Source organism: Rhamphochromis longiceps, linkage group LG14, assembly GCF_057381845.1.
Source record: "Rhamphochromis longiceps isolate RC_006_pf linkage group LG14, R_longiceps_female_GT1.1, whole genome shotgun sequence".
NCBI classification, from domain to species: Eukaryota; Metazoa; Chordata; class Actinopteri; order Cichliformes; family Cichlidae; genus Rhamphochromis; species Rhamphochromis longiceps.
Window position 1 is genome coordinate 35484922 of NC_140570.1, and position 17601 is coordinate 35502522.

At 42.0% G+C, this 17601-nt stretch overlaps 1 protein-coding gene across 4 annotated transcripts; it reads right to left on the minus strand.

Moving 5' to 3' along the window:
- Positions 1 to 376: 376 nt before the first annotated feature.
- On the minus strand, positions 377 to 16736 carry bicra (BRD4 interacting chromatin remodeling complex associated protein). 4 transcript variants are annotated; one of them, XM_085379894.1, is made up of 15 exons: positions 16670 to 16734; positions 11978 to 12023; positions 11829 to 11874; positions 11171 to 11236; positions 8839 to 10908; positions 8481 to 8648; positions 6591 to 7190; positions 5999 to 6191; positions 5819 to 5916; positions 5497 to 5631; positions 5343 to 5395; positions 5102 to 5250; positions 3885 to 3979; positions 3681 to 3783; positions 377 to 3552 (listed from the first exon to the last, which is right to left on the minus strand). In XM_085379894.1, the coding sequence occupies exons 2-15, from the start codon at positions 12016 to 12018 to the stop codon at positions 1739 to 1741; spliced, it is 5631 nt and encodes a 1876-aa protein (XP_085236020.1). In that variant the 5' UTR covers positions 12019 to 12023; positions 16670 to 16734; the 3' UTR covers positions 377 to 1738. The 4 variants fall into 4 exon arrangements, with proteins under 4 accessions (XP_085236020.1, XP_085236018.1, XP_085236017.1 ...); XM_085379892.1 differs by lacking the exon at positions 8481 to 8648 and having other exon boundaries at positions 16670 to 16733; XM_085379891.1 differs by lacking the exon at positions 8481 to 8648 and having other exon boundaries at positions 3681 to 3786; positions 16670 to 16733.
- Positions 16737 to 17601: the final 865 nt, after the last annotated feature.

Here is a 17601-nt window from a genome sequence, read left to right on the forward strand (position 1 = left end):
ACTTCACTCTGCAATCTTTTGACTATACCTTGGAAACTCCTTGTTTTACAATAGTTGTATTTCAGTATAATCACATGCCTTAGATTTAGACATGCTAGTCCCCCACCCCCCATGTAAAAATGACTTATTCTTTCCAAATTCTGCGGATTCTCCAAGCAATGACGCATACAAACCAGCTCTATGATTTCACTTCTATGCACCACCTGCTGACTGTCCGATAGAGAACACACCCCAGTGCTGAAACCATTACCACCATCTCCTCCTCCTGACTATCATACAGTCCTCCTCGGTCAGCGTTAGTAAACGAAAGGAATGCAGCCTCGAGTGGTGGAACAGAGTTGAGGAATAAAAGAGCAGAGGACAGGACACTGCAATATTTCATAAAAGAAGCAAGGTTTAATTTACAGTTTTACTAAATGTACATTTTCTTTTTAAAAAGTGTCATTATACACAATAAATACAATACAAAATTAATCTGTAATACTATACTTCAAATTCTCTCACGGTCTTTTTTGTACATTATTATTGTTCCTTTTTTTCAATTTCAATGCTTGTGCTGTGTTTGTGTTTGAATTGTCCACCAGGCTTATACAAAGGGGGGAAAATAAAAACAAACAAACAAACAAAAAGAAAAACAAAAACTCAAGTGAGGCAGGCATACAGTGACAGGAAGATCCAAAAGACAGAAAACACAGAAACCTTGCCTGACCCCTGCTGACTGAAATGCATAAAGTCCTAACCTGGCATCACAGGCAACAGGGGGGTGAGTGGAGGTGCAGTCTAAAAACAAGAAACTGGAAAATCATCTGACAATAGAAGCAGAAAAAAATGCATTTCTTACAAGTTCATTTACATCCTGACAGTACAACAGCATCTGAGCAGTCAATTTCAAACCAATTTTACAAACGTTCAATTTTTTCCCCTCAACATTTACTTAAAAAAAGAAAAGAAAAAAAGACATGATATCTGTTTAAAATGGAGACACACAGAGGTTGATGGTACTCACTTTTTTCAATTCAAGAGGAGTTTACCTTAAGACCAAAGCAACTGATATTTAGGGTTAATACACTACATAAAGAAGCGTGGTCTTGATAAAGAGTTGGACTGCTTCATTTTAGCATTTGTTGTTTGCATCTCTGGAGCAACACTATCTTTGTGATAAGAGAATCAAATATGGTAGGTCCGGCAGCACACTGGATGTATTATGACTGTTTACAGTACTACACTGCTGTAACCTCTTTGGCCTTTCTTCTGCAGCTCTCTTAGTGAAAAGCTGTTACCTTTTAAACTGTTTGAATAAGATGCCTGATGCTCATTACGACACTGATTAAACCAGAAGATGAACCGCTGTGGACAGAGACTGGTGCTCAGACCACATGAAAGGAATGTATGAACAAGTGAATGAGGGGGAAAAAAAGACCAAAGTGAAAAATGAAGACAGAATTAGAGAACAATAGTCACTGACAATTTCATCTTGTTACTCGAATTTGGCTGAGGGAGCACATCTGTCGAGCATGTTCAAGTCTGCAATTCACCATTTTTGACTATGTTTGTATTTCCATCATGGGGCAACTTTAGACTGTAAATGACAAAGAAATGTTTGGACAATTCAAATAAACAAACAAAGCCAACACAGCCTGGCAGAGTACTACAGTGATACTGTTTTCACAGTGCCCCTTTCCCCTGCCTCATTAAACTGTTTCATAGTTCCCCTTGTGAGTCCGAGGCTGAGGGGCTGTTATCTACTTTGAGTCTGGGGCACCAGGCTGCCGTTGTGGCCGCGGCCACCAACCTGAGGGTGCTGGGCCAAGGAAGAGGATGAAGAAGCAGAGGAAGAGGATGGGACTGAAGGTCTGTGTGATGAGGGCGCTGAGCCCCCAGGGCGCTGACTTTGGTGTTGGTGGGGTCTGCTGTTGCCCCCTTTAATATGGTGTCCGCGGGTAGAGGGTTCCTGCTGCAGATTAAGGATGCTGTCAATGGCGCACTGCAGATGCTCATTCAGTGAGTCATCTGGAGGGCTGCCGCTGGAGAAGCTGGCGTTATCCATGTCAGGAGAGTCTGACTTGCAGCGTTTGGCAGGAAGCAAAGAGTCTCGTGTGAAGGAAGACTCTGGCGACGGGGGCCCAGGGGCATGCTGGTCCATTCTGAATGTTCCTCCTGCCTTATGTCGATTTTTTCCACTCAACCTCTTATATTTACTTACATCTGTCTCTTGGTCTGTGTGCTCTTCCCCTTTCTCCTTTGCCCCTTCTCTGTCTAGAAGCTGTGGGAGATGATGGTGTTGCGTGGTTTTGATACCACGACTAAACACATCCATTTCGTCCAGCCCCTGCACTGCACTCCCCAAACGGCCAGTTTCGTGGCTTGAATCTGTGTGAGTGAGTAAAGCCTCCCTGTCTCTCTTCTCTACTTTCACACTTGCTATCACTGTCCGCTCTGAGGGAGGATTTGAGGCCTCGTGTCTGGGGGGTGATGGTGTGGTTCTGGGGTAGGACAAATTTTCATCTCCTCCACCTGGGACACCAGGTCTGACCCGAGGACTAATGTTTTCCCGGTAAGTTTTTCGAAGGGGAAGACGGCAAGTTGTCTGTGAGGAAGTGGCAGTAGAGGCAGGGTTGTGTTTGACCCCACCTGTGTCGTGGTGATCCAAAGTCCCATTCATTTGAATGGAAGATGAGGAGGTGGATGAAGACCAAGTATGGGATGAAGAGGTGGAGGAAGATGAGGCTGAAATGGGGGGAACACTTCCTCTCAGTGATGGGTTACACTGAGAGGTTGATATTGTGACTGACAAGCCAGACGAAGTAGTGCATACAGGGGACTGAGTTCTGATAACCGTGGCCGAAGGGGTTGATAAAGGGTGAACCTTCGCTTGTGATACAGCAGCTTCAGACTGCGGCTGAGTCTGGGACATAGACTGGCTGCTCAGCTGAGGTTGAGGTGTGTGCACTGGGTCTAAGGCAGTGTTGTGGACCACCTTACTGAACCCCGTTTGATCCTGCTTGATCTTTAGCTTCAAACCAATTCTCCTGCGAGCCTCATAGGTCTTGATAGGCGGTTTGCTCGTTCGCTGTGGAAGAGCATCATCATCATCAGCCGCTTGAGAGTTTGATGTCGAGGATGAAAATGAGGATGACGATGCTGGAGTACGAACTGTAGAGATCTGGCTAGTGGGTTCAGCCACTGGCTTGACTGGTGGAGCTGGAGGAGGAGGACAGCTACTGGACCAGGACACAGATGCACTGCCTCCACCCTGCTTTATCACGAGCTTGGTAGGAGGGAAAGGGGAAAGAGAAGGGGCCGCAGAAGGAACTGAGACAGGAGAAGAAGCAGGAGCAGAAACTGGTGTGGGTGCAGGCGGAGGGTTTGGGGCAATGATTGGAACAGGGGATGGGATGGCAGCAGGAGCAGGAGCAGCAGCAACAGCAACAGCAGGCGCTGGAGCAGGGACAGCAGCAGATACCCCTCCGCTCACTGGGGTGGGTTCAGCAGATGATAATTTCTGCTGGGATGAAACACTCTCCAACATTCGCACATTTGCCACAAACTCTTCTGCAAGTAAATAAACAAATGTATAATTAAAACACACCTTCTTTATTTTTGAATACCTACAAAATTTTATTAATAATTTTTTTAATTATTTATTAATAATTTAATAACCACAGACAGTGGTAAAATACCTGGCCTCTCCTTTGCCAAAATCTTGTCCTGGTTTAATGCAACCTTCTCCTCTTGAATGAACATCCGGTCGATCATCACCATCTCTGCCGAGGGGCCCAGTCTCTGCTCATGTTCATATGCCAAACAGCATCACTTTTAAAATCAATTCAGGACAAAAACGCACTAAGAATGCTTGCAGTGAACATGCTGATTTATAAACTTACTTTTGACTCTGCAAAGAGCAGGTAACGATATTTATCCAGCATGGCCTGAGTTCTTTTCAGCAGCTGGCTGGAGACCTTCTCAAATTCATCATCCACTGTGTAAAAGAGAACCAAATTGTTGAAAATTCTCAACTATAAATCAAGCAATACATTGGTAGCTAGGGATGGGTACCGATATCCGGTGCCACGATGGCAGCGGTTCTGACATAAACGGTAGTAACCAGACCGAAAAGCAGCGCACATTTCGGTGCTTTTTTTTCTGAGATGTCATACACTTTGGATTCTAGCCAATCATTTTACGTTTCTGAGGATAGTAGGCGGGTCCAGGTACGTAAGTTCTTTTAGAGCAGAGCTACAGATTAAAAATGCCCAAGGCGAAGCGGTCAAAAGTCTGGCTGTACTTCACAGCAAAAGATGCAAACTCAGCAGCCTGCAACAAGTGCTTTAAGCTGATACTGTGATACTGTCAAAGGAGGTAACACCTCAAATCCGATGAAACACCTGGCAACGCATAGCGTTTTTTTTTTTAAGCCGAGAAATGCACCGTATTTGATAGCTTGCTGCGAGACCTCACACATCTACTGCGGGTGGGTTGCCTGTTATCGGACCCGGAGTTAGCAACATCCCCCAAAAACCCAAAGAGGAGAGTCCTGGCCCCTAGCCCTGCCAGTGTAGCAGAAATGATGACGGATGGTGATGGCAGCAGCAGCCGTTCTTCTCTGCGTGAGTAGCTTAATGTTGTTCGTGTGTAATTTACGTTGAGTAGGCTAACCACGTTATTACATTAATGCATGTAAGGTGAACTAGCAAACACCGTAGTAGTTACATGCGGCTGTCTTCTTTTTTGATGGCAGATACTCCCGTCACCCTGGCCAAAAAGGCTAAAATGACCAAAGAAAAAGTGGAAAACAGCTAAACATGAGAGGTTTTTGGACAAGGTTTGTGTTTTTTCCATTGTTTAAGCACTGCTTCCAGCCAAGAGTGATACCATATATGCCCCATACCTGCAGAAAAGGCTAACATTATTATCTTTTTACAAACAGCTGAACATGAGAGGTTTTTGGACCAATTTTGTGTTCTCCATTCTTTAAGCACCGGTTTGAGCACCGTTTAAGCACCGGCACTGTTTCAAAAGTACCGGTTTGGTACTGGTATCGGATAAAACCTAAACGATACCCATCCCTATTGGTAGCTTTACAAAAGAGGCAATTTGTTACCTCTTTGATAATCTTGAGAAGAGTTGGCAGTTCCCTGGTAGAGATGGTAAGGCAGGAGTCTGTGCAGTGTGTCCTCAAATGAGCAGAAAGGGGCACTGTAGTTTGGGTGAAGCACTGAACCCTGATGTTTCCTTAGCTGTTCTAGCATCCTGCAGTGAAGTGTGTAAAATTAATACTGTTCACAAATATGGCTTTTAAGAATCAATTAAAAGAAGCCCTGGAAAATTACCATGGAACATACCTGGCTTCTTTACTGGGCTCTGCGCTGAAAGGCATTTTCATTATTGTTGTTGTCTGTAACAGGAACAAACAAATATAAAGTGTAAGGGTTAAAACCCTTCATACTAAAACTTAAATACCAGAGGCAGTACAAACATGTAGCAACGCTCATTTACCTGAGCTTGTATTGAAGCTGGGGGCTGTGGAGCAGGCATTTGAGTCAGACTAGCTCCCAACACCTGTATCTGCATGCCACCTTTCCCCAGAGTCACCCCTCCAACAGAGCTTATCACTCCTGGCTTTGGCTGAACCTGAGAAAGGAAAACAAGAGGGAAATTTAAAAGCAGAAAGTGACAAAACATACAAAAGGAATGTATTGGGAAAATACTATCCCTGTTAAATTTTATATTCACTGACAAAGGTGTTAGAGTAGCACAAAATAACGCCAGGCAAATACCACACATATGTTCTTACTGGGAATTGGGTTATATTACATACCTGTGCAGGCTGGGTAAGGCTGGCAGGAGTGACAGTCTGATTCACCATTGCTCCAGCTTGCCCTTGGGCTCCTGAGAATACCTGTAAGTCACTTGATGCTAGCAATAAAGAATAAAGATAATTACAAAAGGAAACACTTCAACGTCTGTTTTGCATCACTGACAATAATTAATGTCTAACCTGTAGGAGTTTTGACAAGCACTGATGTCGGCTGCAGCATTGAGGGTAGCTGAGCAGGTGTACCAGTGCTGGCTGATGATGATGCAATCACCACTTTATCAAGAGGCACATCTTGCTGGGAACTAAACTGAGTGGTGATTTGAGGCTGAGGCTGAGTAGGCTGCTTAGCTTGTAGCATGATGTTCTGCTGGACCTGGAAATACCATCAGGACAGATATATTTGTACCTACATTCAAAATATTTTGGAGCATGCTTAGGCTCCTAATTTAGTTATGCTGATATTGTACTGGTAGGTTTATTGGTAATGTTCACAATGTATTTAACCCAACTGATAACAGAAAAAAAAATCATAAATGGAACTAAACTGAACAAAAGGAAAATAACAACTAAGTATATATACAGAAATCGCATATATTATTTTTCCATGACAATACAAACTGTACTAGTGAAAGCAACTTAGCATGCTGCTGAACCTCAGAAAAAAGAATAAGTCAAAAATACACACAGTGATTTTACAGTCAAGATCCCTAATTGTATGCTAATTACGTTACAAGTTTTCAGTAAGAAGAAATGTGTAACATTGTAATGATACCTGGTGAAGCCTTTCCAGCAGCTGTTTCTGCTTAGGTGAGGGTTGAGAGATGGCTGAAAGAGTCTGAATTTGTGCTCCTACTAACTGCAGATTATGTTGCTGATCTGATGTCAGGCCCTGGATGGGAACATGAGTTTTAACCACAGTGGTGGCACAAGCGCTGACAGGAGCTGCAGTGAACTGATGTTGTGCAAGTGGAGGCTTCGGTGACTGTGACATAGGAGGCATGTCTTGTTGGTAAGGGGCAGACTGAGAGGCCGGTTGAGGCTGAAGTTGAACTTGAATGTGTGTCTGTTGGGGTGGCGTTTGCTGTGGCTGGCCCTGTAGAGCTGGTTTGGGGGACTCTGCAATTTGGTTATGGACAATAAAGAGTGGAGGGTGAGATGAGGGTGTGCATGAGCGAGAAGGAGTTTGCGACTGTGGCTGAGGCTGAGAGGGAGGGCGTGACTGCTGTTGGTGGTGTGGTGACTGGATCTGCTGGCTCAGAGTAAGAGGAGACTGGGAAGGCTGGGGACTTTCTGCCACTGGTGGTGCTGTGGCAGGTGGACAAGGAGACATTCTATGGATCTTCAGAGGCTGCTGATGTCCACTGGAGGGTACCTGAAGAAGTGGAATCAAAATACAGTATGCTTATCTGATTCAAGGGAGCAAACAGTTTAAGGAAGAATGAAATCAGGATATTAAGCACATAAAAAAAGAAGAAAAATCACATACAAAAAGTCTATAGCGAATAAGTGTCCAGCACACAATCTGAGATTTGACACAAAGTAGGGTTGGGCGATATGGCTTTTCACGTTTTTGACATCAATATTTATTATGATGTACTATATGTATGCATCATAATACTGAGTTTAATACTTACACCTAGGTTAAAAATCCTAATTGCAAATATCATAATACACTCACACACTTTAAAATGAAAAAAAGAAACAATCAAATAAACTAATAGATAATAATACAGATTTATCACCCAATCCCGACGTACACAAACACAAGTAAATAACGACCAAACAAACACAAAAGCAAAGTGTTAGAATTAAAAACTAATAGATTTTAAAGTAAAAGTAGTAGAAGCTCACAGATTTTATTTCTAGCATTTACACATAAGAAGAGGGCAATGATTATTTAGCGAGCCAAAAAGAAAAACTGTAGACAAAAGCAAGAAATCAAGATCTGTGGGTCTGTGGTGGTAAATTAGGAGGTGATCTGCAGACTTGAGGGACGAGGGATAGGTGAACATGTCATTTTGGTTTTGGGGGGGCTCATTACCCTGGTCACACTAGGGGACAGAGGGGTGAGAGGTGGAAGATAGTGTGGAGTGAATCAATTCATCAGTCCTTAATCAGTAATGCAGCAGATGAAGATGAGTTCATTTACTGTGACTAAGCAGTGTTAGTGAAGAGATTATTCTAGCCTTACTGCTGTAGGCAGAAATCCAGAAAAGGCCAAAAAAGATTAGATCTCGTATATTTCAGCATGCTAAAATATATAGTCCAATTATACCATAACTTTTGCCCATTTCAGCTTTGAGTCAAGGATGTTAGAACTGATTAAGAATATCAAATGAATTAAAAAAAAGAAAAAGATATTCCTTTGAATATTGTTTGCCAGTCCTAAATTCAGAGTAGTTAGCACGCAATAGGTATGGACAACTGGAATGATCATGCCTTTGCATGTAATTAAGCAACGTAAGAAACACACAGAAGCCGCAAGCCAACAATCATATTTGTTCTTTGGAAATGCAGAGCAAGGGTGAGCGCCATAGAAGCAATGACCAATGCAGAAGAGAGGTACAGAATAGTAAGGAGAAAAGATAAGATATCCTAACATTGTTGTGGAGGCAGCAGCAGCAACAAGGGGGTGGGGCTCAACATAAAGGGGCATTTCTACCTGCTTTACCATAGGGGAAGGGCTGTGGCTCTGGCCCACCCAAGAGTCAGTTAATTGGCTGTCATGGACAGCAGGGGCCGGAGTAGTGATGCTGTTGCTGCTGACGATTACAGATGCAGGTACGCCCACAGAGGGGGTTGACTCATTCTCTGTTTGGTGGTGCTGCTCCTGATTGGAGTACATTTACCATTTCAGGATGAGGGAGGGAAGGAAGGAGGAAGGGGATTGGAGGGAAGGGGGAGTAAAATAGTAAACCAAAGAGGTCAAACCAAGATATCACTCCATGCATGTTATTCATCTTTTTAGACAATGTTAACTGAACACAAGGTAAGCAAAAGTTTTAAGTTTGAACACTGACCTGTTGAAGAAACATTTGCAGAGACTCTTGGCTCAGGATCATGCTGGGGCCCTGGTTGGTGAACAGTAACCTCCCTGGACTTTGCTGAGCCTGAGGGGGGACCAGCCCCACTGCTGTGACAGAGGAAGAGGTGGAAACTGACATGGACGGAGAGGAGGAAGATGCAGTGGTAACCGTGGACACAGTAGAAGCCGGCTGCATGGCAAGGATAGATGGCTGTGGTACAAGCTGCTGAGTGGGATGAGTAGCCTGGTCTGTGGAGCTTCCCAGCACAGTTACACACTCTCCAGGCTGTCCTTGAGCCATAGTTGCTGCTACTGTGCTGCTAGGGACTCCACCTGGCTGAGGCTGCAAGGCTGGCTGAAGGCTGACAGCGGGGCTCAGTCCTTCCACCTGGCTCAGCATGGTCAGGGGGTTCTGAATTGGCATGCCCTGTATGACTGTCTGGGCATGACCTGAGACAGTCTGGGTCTGTGTCTGATTTTGGCTCTGAGCCAATGTGACAGGCATCTGAAAGAGGGTAGGCGTGCCCATCTGGCCAGGCTGGAGCTGAATGGGTGCAGAGAGGATGTGGGCTGCCCCAGGATGGCTCTGCGACGTCAACACCTGACCCAAGTTGATATTCTGGTTTGCAGTTAAAATCTGGTTTGCAATGATTTGTCCACCAGGACCCTGGCTTGTGATGATGTGGCCCCCGGGGTGCTGGGTCAGGATCTGCCCACCTGCTTGCAGCTGTGGCAAGAGAAACTGGTGGTTCTGACCTTGCAGAACTGTCTGAGAAGGAATAACAATGCTGCTAGATTGGTTTAACAAGTGTACACTCAGGGGCTTGCCAGATGGTTGTGCTGCTTGTGGCTTGAAGAGGGTTTGCTGAAACTGAGCGCCTTGAGTTGTGGCTTGAGTACTCAGGACAACATTGGAGCCTGGCTTTCCTGTCAGGAAGGCTACATTCTGAGCAGCAGAAACTGGAAGTTGCTGCAGCCCTAGGGCCTTGTGGGCATCATTTTGCAAGACTTGGGGTGCTGGCTGTGGCTGCTGCTGTTGTTGTTTGAAGAGTTTCGGTTGGATGGCTCCCCCCTGAGGGGGTTTAGGCTGAATAGGTGGTGGTGTGCGCTGGATGATCACGTTCTGCATGATTTGGCCTTGAGGTTGTGTCTGGGATCCTATTCCTGAACTTAGAAGGGTGTTGCCAAAACCCACAAGCCCAGCAGGAGCAGTCATTGTACCACCACTGCTGCTGTTTGTGCTGCTGACACAAACAGCCGGTCCATTTAAAGCTGGGGATCCGAGAGTAGCTTTATTACTTTGGATCAGAAGTCCACCTCCTGAGCCTCCAAGCCCTGGCTGAGGACCAGCACCTGATACCTCTGGCCCAGACTGGTGCAACTGGTAACCACTCATGGCTTTAGCCAGGATTGGCTGGCCAGACTGATTGATAGTCATGACGGTAGGCTGACCCACAACCTGAATCTGTCCAATACCCAAATGTCCAGATTGACTCCCATTAGAAAGAGCCTGAAGACTTGAAATGGGTTGAAGCGTCACATTTCCTAGGCCCACTTGCTGCATAAATGGCTGAACACTGATTGCCTTGTTCATGACCTGGGATTGGAGTTGAAGGCCCTGTTGAGCAAGGACTGACCCTAGCATGTCAGTTGTGGCGTTGGAGGGAGTAGCAGTGGTGCTCGTGGCTGACCCGGGAAAAATTGTTGCTGCTCCCCCAACACCAATGCCTACACCAACAGCACTGTTTCCAGCCCCAGCAAGGCTGGCATCAGGCAGTGTCTGAACCACCTGTGTAAGGCCTGGAATTCCAAAGGAGCCCAGGTCCAGCTCAGCTTCTGCCTCCTGTAAGCTTTGCTCTGTGATGTTGGCTTCAGCCAAACTTTGCTGCAAGATGTCACATGGCTCATGATTTGTCCCAATGCCATTGCTCCCACCTTCTCCACCTGGGGACCCTCCCAAGATGTCATCATCCTCCAAGAAGTCCAAGTCAACACTGACTCTAGGAAGGCCTGTTGACTCATTGGCCGACAGCTGGGCTGTAGGCTGGACCTCTGGAACGTGGCCCTTCAAGGAACGGAGGAAAACGAAGAGGAAATAAGTGAAATCAGGTAACACGTAAATTTTTATCACTAGATATGATGGTAAGGGGTGGAAATGAACAAAGTAATGCAAATATAAAAACCCCACAAAAATATCTTGTCAGAATGCAGCAAAACAAAGCCTGTCAAGTGTAGATTTGTTAGTAGATGGGAGAGGAGTAATAGGTGAAGCATGCGACATATATAAATAGAAAACAGAAGGAAGAGCATTGGGGGATTTTACTCACCCCAGTGGCAGAGAAGAATGAGCTGGAGGGGTCACTTGAACCATCCAAAAGGTCGTCAGTGTCCAACTACAGACACACCCACAAAGGATAGGAAAGATGGAAACCAAAGGCACCCAAACCAGCAGGCAAAAGTCACCAGGACAGATAAATATACAAACCATCAGCCAGGGGAAGGGCAAGGAAAGGACAGAATACAGTCCAGGAAACCCAGATTGTAAAAGAACCAGTAAAAGGATAAGTGACAAAAATGCAAAATGATAGGTGTAATACAGAGTTGGGAAGCGTTAGTATTATCGTTTCTCATTTTGTGAATATGCCAAATAAAAAGGGAAGGGAGGCTGGAACTACAAATAGTGCAAATCAAAAGCAAAGAAAACCATTAAGCAGATACAGCAATAAGAAAATTACATGAAAGCAGTGAGGGAAGCAGGTTTCAGAGTGCATTAACGTGTAATCTAAAGTGACTTAAGTACAGAGTCACACTTCACTAACTGATGCCAGCACTAACAAAAATATGCATAATTATGACTCCTCATCACATCAATTACAAACTCACTTTTTGTAAATAGAAATCATAAACTTAAAAAAAAAAAGGAGACATCTTTCTTTCTTTTCTTTTTTAAAAAAAAAAAAAAAACCCTCCCCCACTCATACTCACATGGGTCTCAGATCCATGAAGAAAGTCATTGAGAGCTTCTGGGTCACTGCAAGAGAAAACAAAGTGAATCTTCACAGTACAAGGGAAGAAATGGCTGACCAGTTTGTGATGAGATTTAGCCGATTTTCATCGAGTCATCATTAACTTACCAAATTACATCTAGAAGGCACCTGCCGTCTTCATCATCCATGACAACTGTTAAAGATGAGAAATTGTTTTTATGACAACTTGATTTATTTCATTGTCAGTGCACGCTTTAATTATTATTATTATTATTTTGATAGGGCAGTAGGGAGCAATGCAAAAGAACAGTGAGAGTGAGGGGAATGATACACAAGAAATGTCCAGAGTGGACTCGAACCCAGCCATTTTTGTCTCCATGTTTACTAGGGCTGCCACGATTAGTCGACTAGTCACGATTATGTCGACTATTAAAATCGTCGACGACTAATTTAATAGTCGACGCATCGTTTGAAGCTTTGTAAGATCACAAAGGACGCAGGAATGAGTAGTAGGATTTAAGAGTGTAATAACGGACTGAAGCAGAAGATGGCAGCACTGCATGTACAAGGATGCCAGCTGCCGTTAAACCCCGAAGAAGAAGAAGCTGTGTCCCAGAATTCATAGCGCAGCCCAGCGCAGTTGTCAACAATGGCGGCAGCTAGTTAGTTTTAACTTTATTCTTATTATTCTTTCTGGGTCACAAAATAAACGTTTAACATATTTTCAGGCGAGAATGTAGCTGTGTAAACCTCAAATATCTGCTCAGTTTATCAAGACACCACATATTTTCAAAAGCGCTCCGACGTTTTCGGAGACGTCTGTTACCCACTAGCTCGTCAGCTAGGCGGGGGCAAGGCTAACAAATCGTTTTCAAACCCACGGCCGTCTTTTGCTAGTCAGGTTAAACATATATATAAGTCACTTAGATAACTTAAAAATGTTATTGTTTGGCTTTCTTTAGTATTTTATTTGTTCCTGAGTAAATCGGTTTGGCTGAGATTAAAGTTATAGTTTTTGCACAGCTAAAACTGTCAAGCAGACAGCTGATTATCAGAAGTGTGAGACGCTGGAGAATATACTCCGGTGTCCTGTTATATTTTAGAAAGCAAGGAGTTTATTAAACTTCACCGAAACAATCTGCAAATTTCATTAAAAATTAATAAACTACCATCTTGTCTTTATTTTTAGTTAGCACAAACACTTCAAGCTGTAAGCTAATGATAGTTATATAAGACCAGATGCTGCTGGTGCAATAAGCTGTACGCTGTACGTCCAATGGATGATGATCTGATTAGTCGACTAATCGCAAAAATAATCGGTGACTAGTCGACTATCAAAATAATCGTTTGTGGCAGCCCTAATGTTTACACAGAAGCTGATTTATGGCTTGCCACACTTGATAGTGAACTACAGAACAGTGATGTTTTTCAAGTCCTATGCTTCTTCAGCATGACAGGAATTAATTTCATATGATTATTTAATATTACTAATCCTTTGAAGTAACAAATTTTTGTTAATTTTTTTTGTAAAGCACTGCAAAGTAGCAATAAAACATTTTCAGCACTGCTTGTCATCATGAGAAAACGTCAAAATTATTCTATTGGTGCAAATATCATAATCACTATTACTTTGTTCCTAATTAACTTAAAAAAATAATGAAATAATATATTTGTTGCTCCCCGTTGGACTCCTGGTTATCAGTCGGTTTCCAAACAGATTAATTTGTTTTGCTTGTTAACCAAATTTAAACTGTCACAGCATCTGGGGGCGTGACTTGGGGTTTTTAGTGAGAGGCAAATAAACACCACTGTAAAGAAAACAAGTACACTGGATTAAAAAACGAAAGGCAAAATTAGCGTACTGCTGCAAAAAGAAACTAAAGAAAAAAAGAAAGCAAAAATATTTCTGTTACCTCATTTATCTTGTTTTCATAACTGTTGGAAGTCATAATTGTAATTGAACATAGATTTGAGTTAGCTGCTCACTCCTTAGAAGAACTACAAAAAGAAACCACAGATCTTAATATTATGTTCTCAGATCGTTAGTTTAGACAAAGAGGGGGTTCAAACTATATTCAGTTAATGAGCCACATACAACTGAATTTGATCTCTAGTGAGCCACACCAGTAAAACAATTTCACAATAAGATACGTTCCTTTTAATTTATTAGAGTACAACTAAACATTTAACATTTAATTACCTATCGATGTGCAACACTGATGAAGAACAGCCTATACTAGCTTACAGTATCTCTCTAAAAGCACAAAACCTTCTAATTCTGTTTTTAAACTGAACTAATGTATTATTTTACTCTTTATGACTAAAAATTTGTCAAGATACAGAAATACTTTCAATTCCAACATAGTTTAGGGTATGGATTAAGCTGTAATGTAAAAATGTCATAACTCTACCAGGTCTAGAAATGCATTTTATTGAAAAATCACAAGCATTAAAAATCTAAACATTTTTCTTGCTTCCAAAGCTATCCAGTAAGCTGGACTAACCATCATGGTCATTTGGCATCCAAAAAGACTAAGTTATATTTAAACACTCAGTTCAGTTCATTTTTATTTCAAACATATACATTCACCAACATTTCATAAAATCTTTCCATGTAGTTGTTTGAAAAGTAGGCAGAAGTATATACTTATTTAGCCCTACCCCCTCAGGTTTACATCATCATCATCTAAATTTGAACAACAAAAAACGTATACAATGCCTTCAACTTAGAACATAACATCACAAAAATATATTTTCTCATGTTCAACTAAAACTATATTTAGATTTGCTAATTTGCAGAAGAAAATAAACATCAGTTTAACTGCTGTCTTGGGTTAATTGCATTTTCTTCATTCTTATACTTATTTAAAATTTCTTTTTTGAGTTTTATTTTAAACTGGTTTATATCACTACTGACCTTTATTTCTTCTTTTAATTCATTCCAGAATTTAACTCCCGCTATTGAAATAGACATCCTTTTCAATGTTGTTCTTACTCTTTGTAATTTTAAATTCCACTTCCCTCTAAAATTGTACCTCCCTTCTCTTTCTAAGAACCATTTACTTATTTCGATTGGGAGCATCCCTTTCCTTGCCTTATATATTATTTGCACTGTTTTAAACTTCACCAGATCCTGGAATTTTATAGTTTGCGTCTTAATGAAGAGTGCGTTTGTGTGAGCCCTATACCCCTCCTGATTTATTAGTCTAATAGCCCTTTTCTGCATTATGATTATAGTCTGAATATTACTTTTATATGTATTGCCCCAAACCTCTACACAATAACTCATGTATGGTAATTGTAAAGCACAATATAACATATACAATGTTTTCCTATCCAGAAATTGTTTTACTTTCCCCAAGACAGCAATGCCCCGTGCTAACTTTCCCCTCACATAAGTGATATGTGATTTCCAACAGGCCTTATGATCAATGATCACACCAAGAAATTTTATGGTATTAACCCATTCTAGATATACATTATCAACACAAATTTCAATGTTAATGTTTTTCTTATAGTTTCCGAATAACATAAACTCACTCTAATTACTCTTAGGTAGTATGGGCTACATAGTTAGTTAATAACAATATTAATAAACATTTATGAAGTCCATCACATTAATTTCAAAGTCCTTGATTTTCCCCTGTGTGTTTTTAAAATTCAAATTATGAGTAATGACTCATTAAATCATTACATCACCTATCACTGTCAGATATTTCGGTGTCTTGTTAGGATAAAGCAAGCATGACGTGATAAATAAAATATGAGGTCCTTAAATTATAAAATAATAATAAAGTTTACAGTTAAATACAGAAACTGATTTTCAAAAAATTCAACGTCTTTTAACACCTACACTTATCAACAACAGAAATCCCCATGTGGTAACGAACCCATCGAGAGACCAAGCAGAACTCATATTTGTTAAAATCCGAAAAAACAGCGGATGGCAATAGACAACAAACTGAAAACGCGCGGTTTTCGCTCCGCCTGCAAAGATTTCGAGAACGGGCTCTCGCCTCCCGCTGAATTTACCACAACTCAAAACACCAGCTGTGCCTTTCGTTTCCAACAACACGAAAACACCATCTCAAATCAGCTTCCACGAGTTTACCGAGACCTATAAAGCGACCGTACACCCAGTTGCCGCTCTGAAGCAGCAGCAGATCGTAGCCATTGCTCGGTTAGAGCGCAGCTAGTACGCAGGATATGAATGGAGTCACTGCAAGAGGCTTGCTACATGCTAGCTAGTGTTTTCAAAGAGCTTTGCATGTATATTTCGCTTATTACTCACAACACGGAGTATTTCGTAGCCACACTGCTGACTTAAAACACTAATTTAACAAAACGTTTAATTTTAAACCACTGTTTTGCCTCTATTTTCAGTCATTTTAACGCATCTGGGTTGACTTTCGTTAGCCTAGCTAGCTAACCAGCTAAGCCAACAAGCTATCAACAATATTGAGACGTACAGCTAGCTTGAGGCTTTGACATTCAAAACAAACCAGCGAGTGACACAATTTTAACACCCCTAGTGCACAACGATGCCTCGATTTGACAAAGACAAGGCAGTATTGTCTGATTTGAAGCGTAAACGCAATTGCGTAGCTAGCTATCTCTCCTTGTAAGCAAAATATGAGTTAATGTTGGAATACTCTTGGATGAGGGGGGTATGCTTGGGAATTCGGTGGAAAATGAGCATGTTCGCCGGTTCGTGCGGCAGCGTGGCGCTTCGATTGCGGTAGCTGTGCAGTTCGTGGCTCGCGTGCAGTTCGCGAATATTGCAGCTTTGTAACAGTTTTTTGGATTAATAGAGAAATTGCTACATTGTAACAAACTCACCCGAGACGATAGAGGTGCAGGCAGCGCGGGGTCTCCAGGACAGCCTCGCACGGGCTGCTGTACAGGACCCAACTACAAGGCAGGAAACAGGAGACTTCCGGTTTGCCTGATTGAAATCTTATCCTCCTGCGTATACCGTGGCAGAACTTTTCTTTCGACGTGCTTGGCAAAGTTTTTTCGTACAATTAAACACATTTCTCAGTAAATTTGTGGGGCTGTTTTTGTTTGTAAAGCTGAAGTCTGAAATTTAGGAAAAAGGACTGGAGATTTGCAGCTGATATCGCGCGAAAAGCTAACCCTTGATGTTTAAAAACGAAGTAAATAGCACATACCTGGAAACGTCTGGGCCTGATAAGGCACATCCCTGATACAGTTGCAGTGCACTACTAAAAATTACTAATCTGTGCATCCTTTAATATAAAGTAACTGAAGTTATGCACTACTTTTAACTACTAATTATTTGTGTCCTATAAAACTTAGTCTTGTAACTCCCTTATTCTAATGTTCCTCCATTTAGGTATTTGTGGGTAAGTATAATTGGATTATAATTTCAAATAAAATACATTAAAATTACATTTTTGCTACAGGGGGATTACACCCTTAGTCACGGATTATGCTATAAAGTGTTTATCAGTCAAAGTAGCCTAGTACAGCTCACAAAGCAAGCAGAAATAGTGTACCAGTTTACACAGCAAATCTGATATGAATTATTTGTCTGATAATCAATATCCATATATACATATAGGATACTGCAGTTATACTGAAAAGCGATAGGCCATATTGGACCATGTTAACTTTCCAAAAAATGTTTAGTGTTCTGCCAACACCTGCTGAATGTTACAAACATAATCAGGTTTGCTCACCTGGACAATGTGGTGACCCTGAAGTATGCTGTTCAGCATTATAATGTGCAAACGTTTCTATATGGTCCA

Bases quoted from the DNA above. Each gene is read 5' to 3' on its own strand.
- bicra (XM_085379894.1), bottom strand. From the start codon at position 12,018: ATGGATGATGAAGACGGCAGGTGCCTTCTAGATGTAATTTG. The intron at 5,396-5,496 runs GTAAATGAGCGT...TTCCTGTTACAG, and splicing joins CAGCTTCAATACAAGCTCAG to ACAACAACAATAATGAAAAT. The intron at 3,980-5,101 runs GTAACAAATTGC...TCTTTTACACAG, and splicing joins TTCTCAAGATTATCAAAGAG to TGGATGATGAATTTGAGAAG.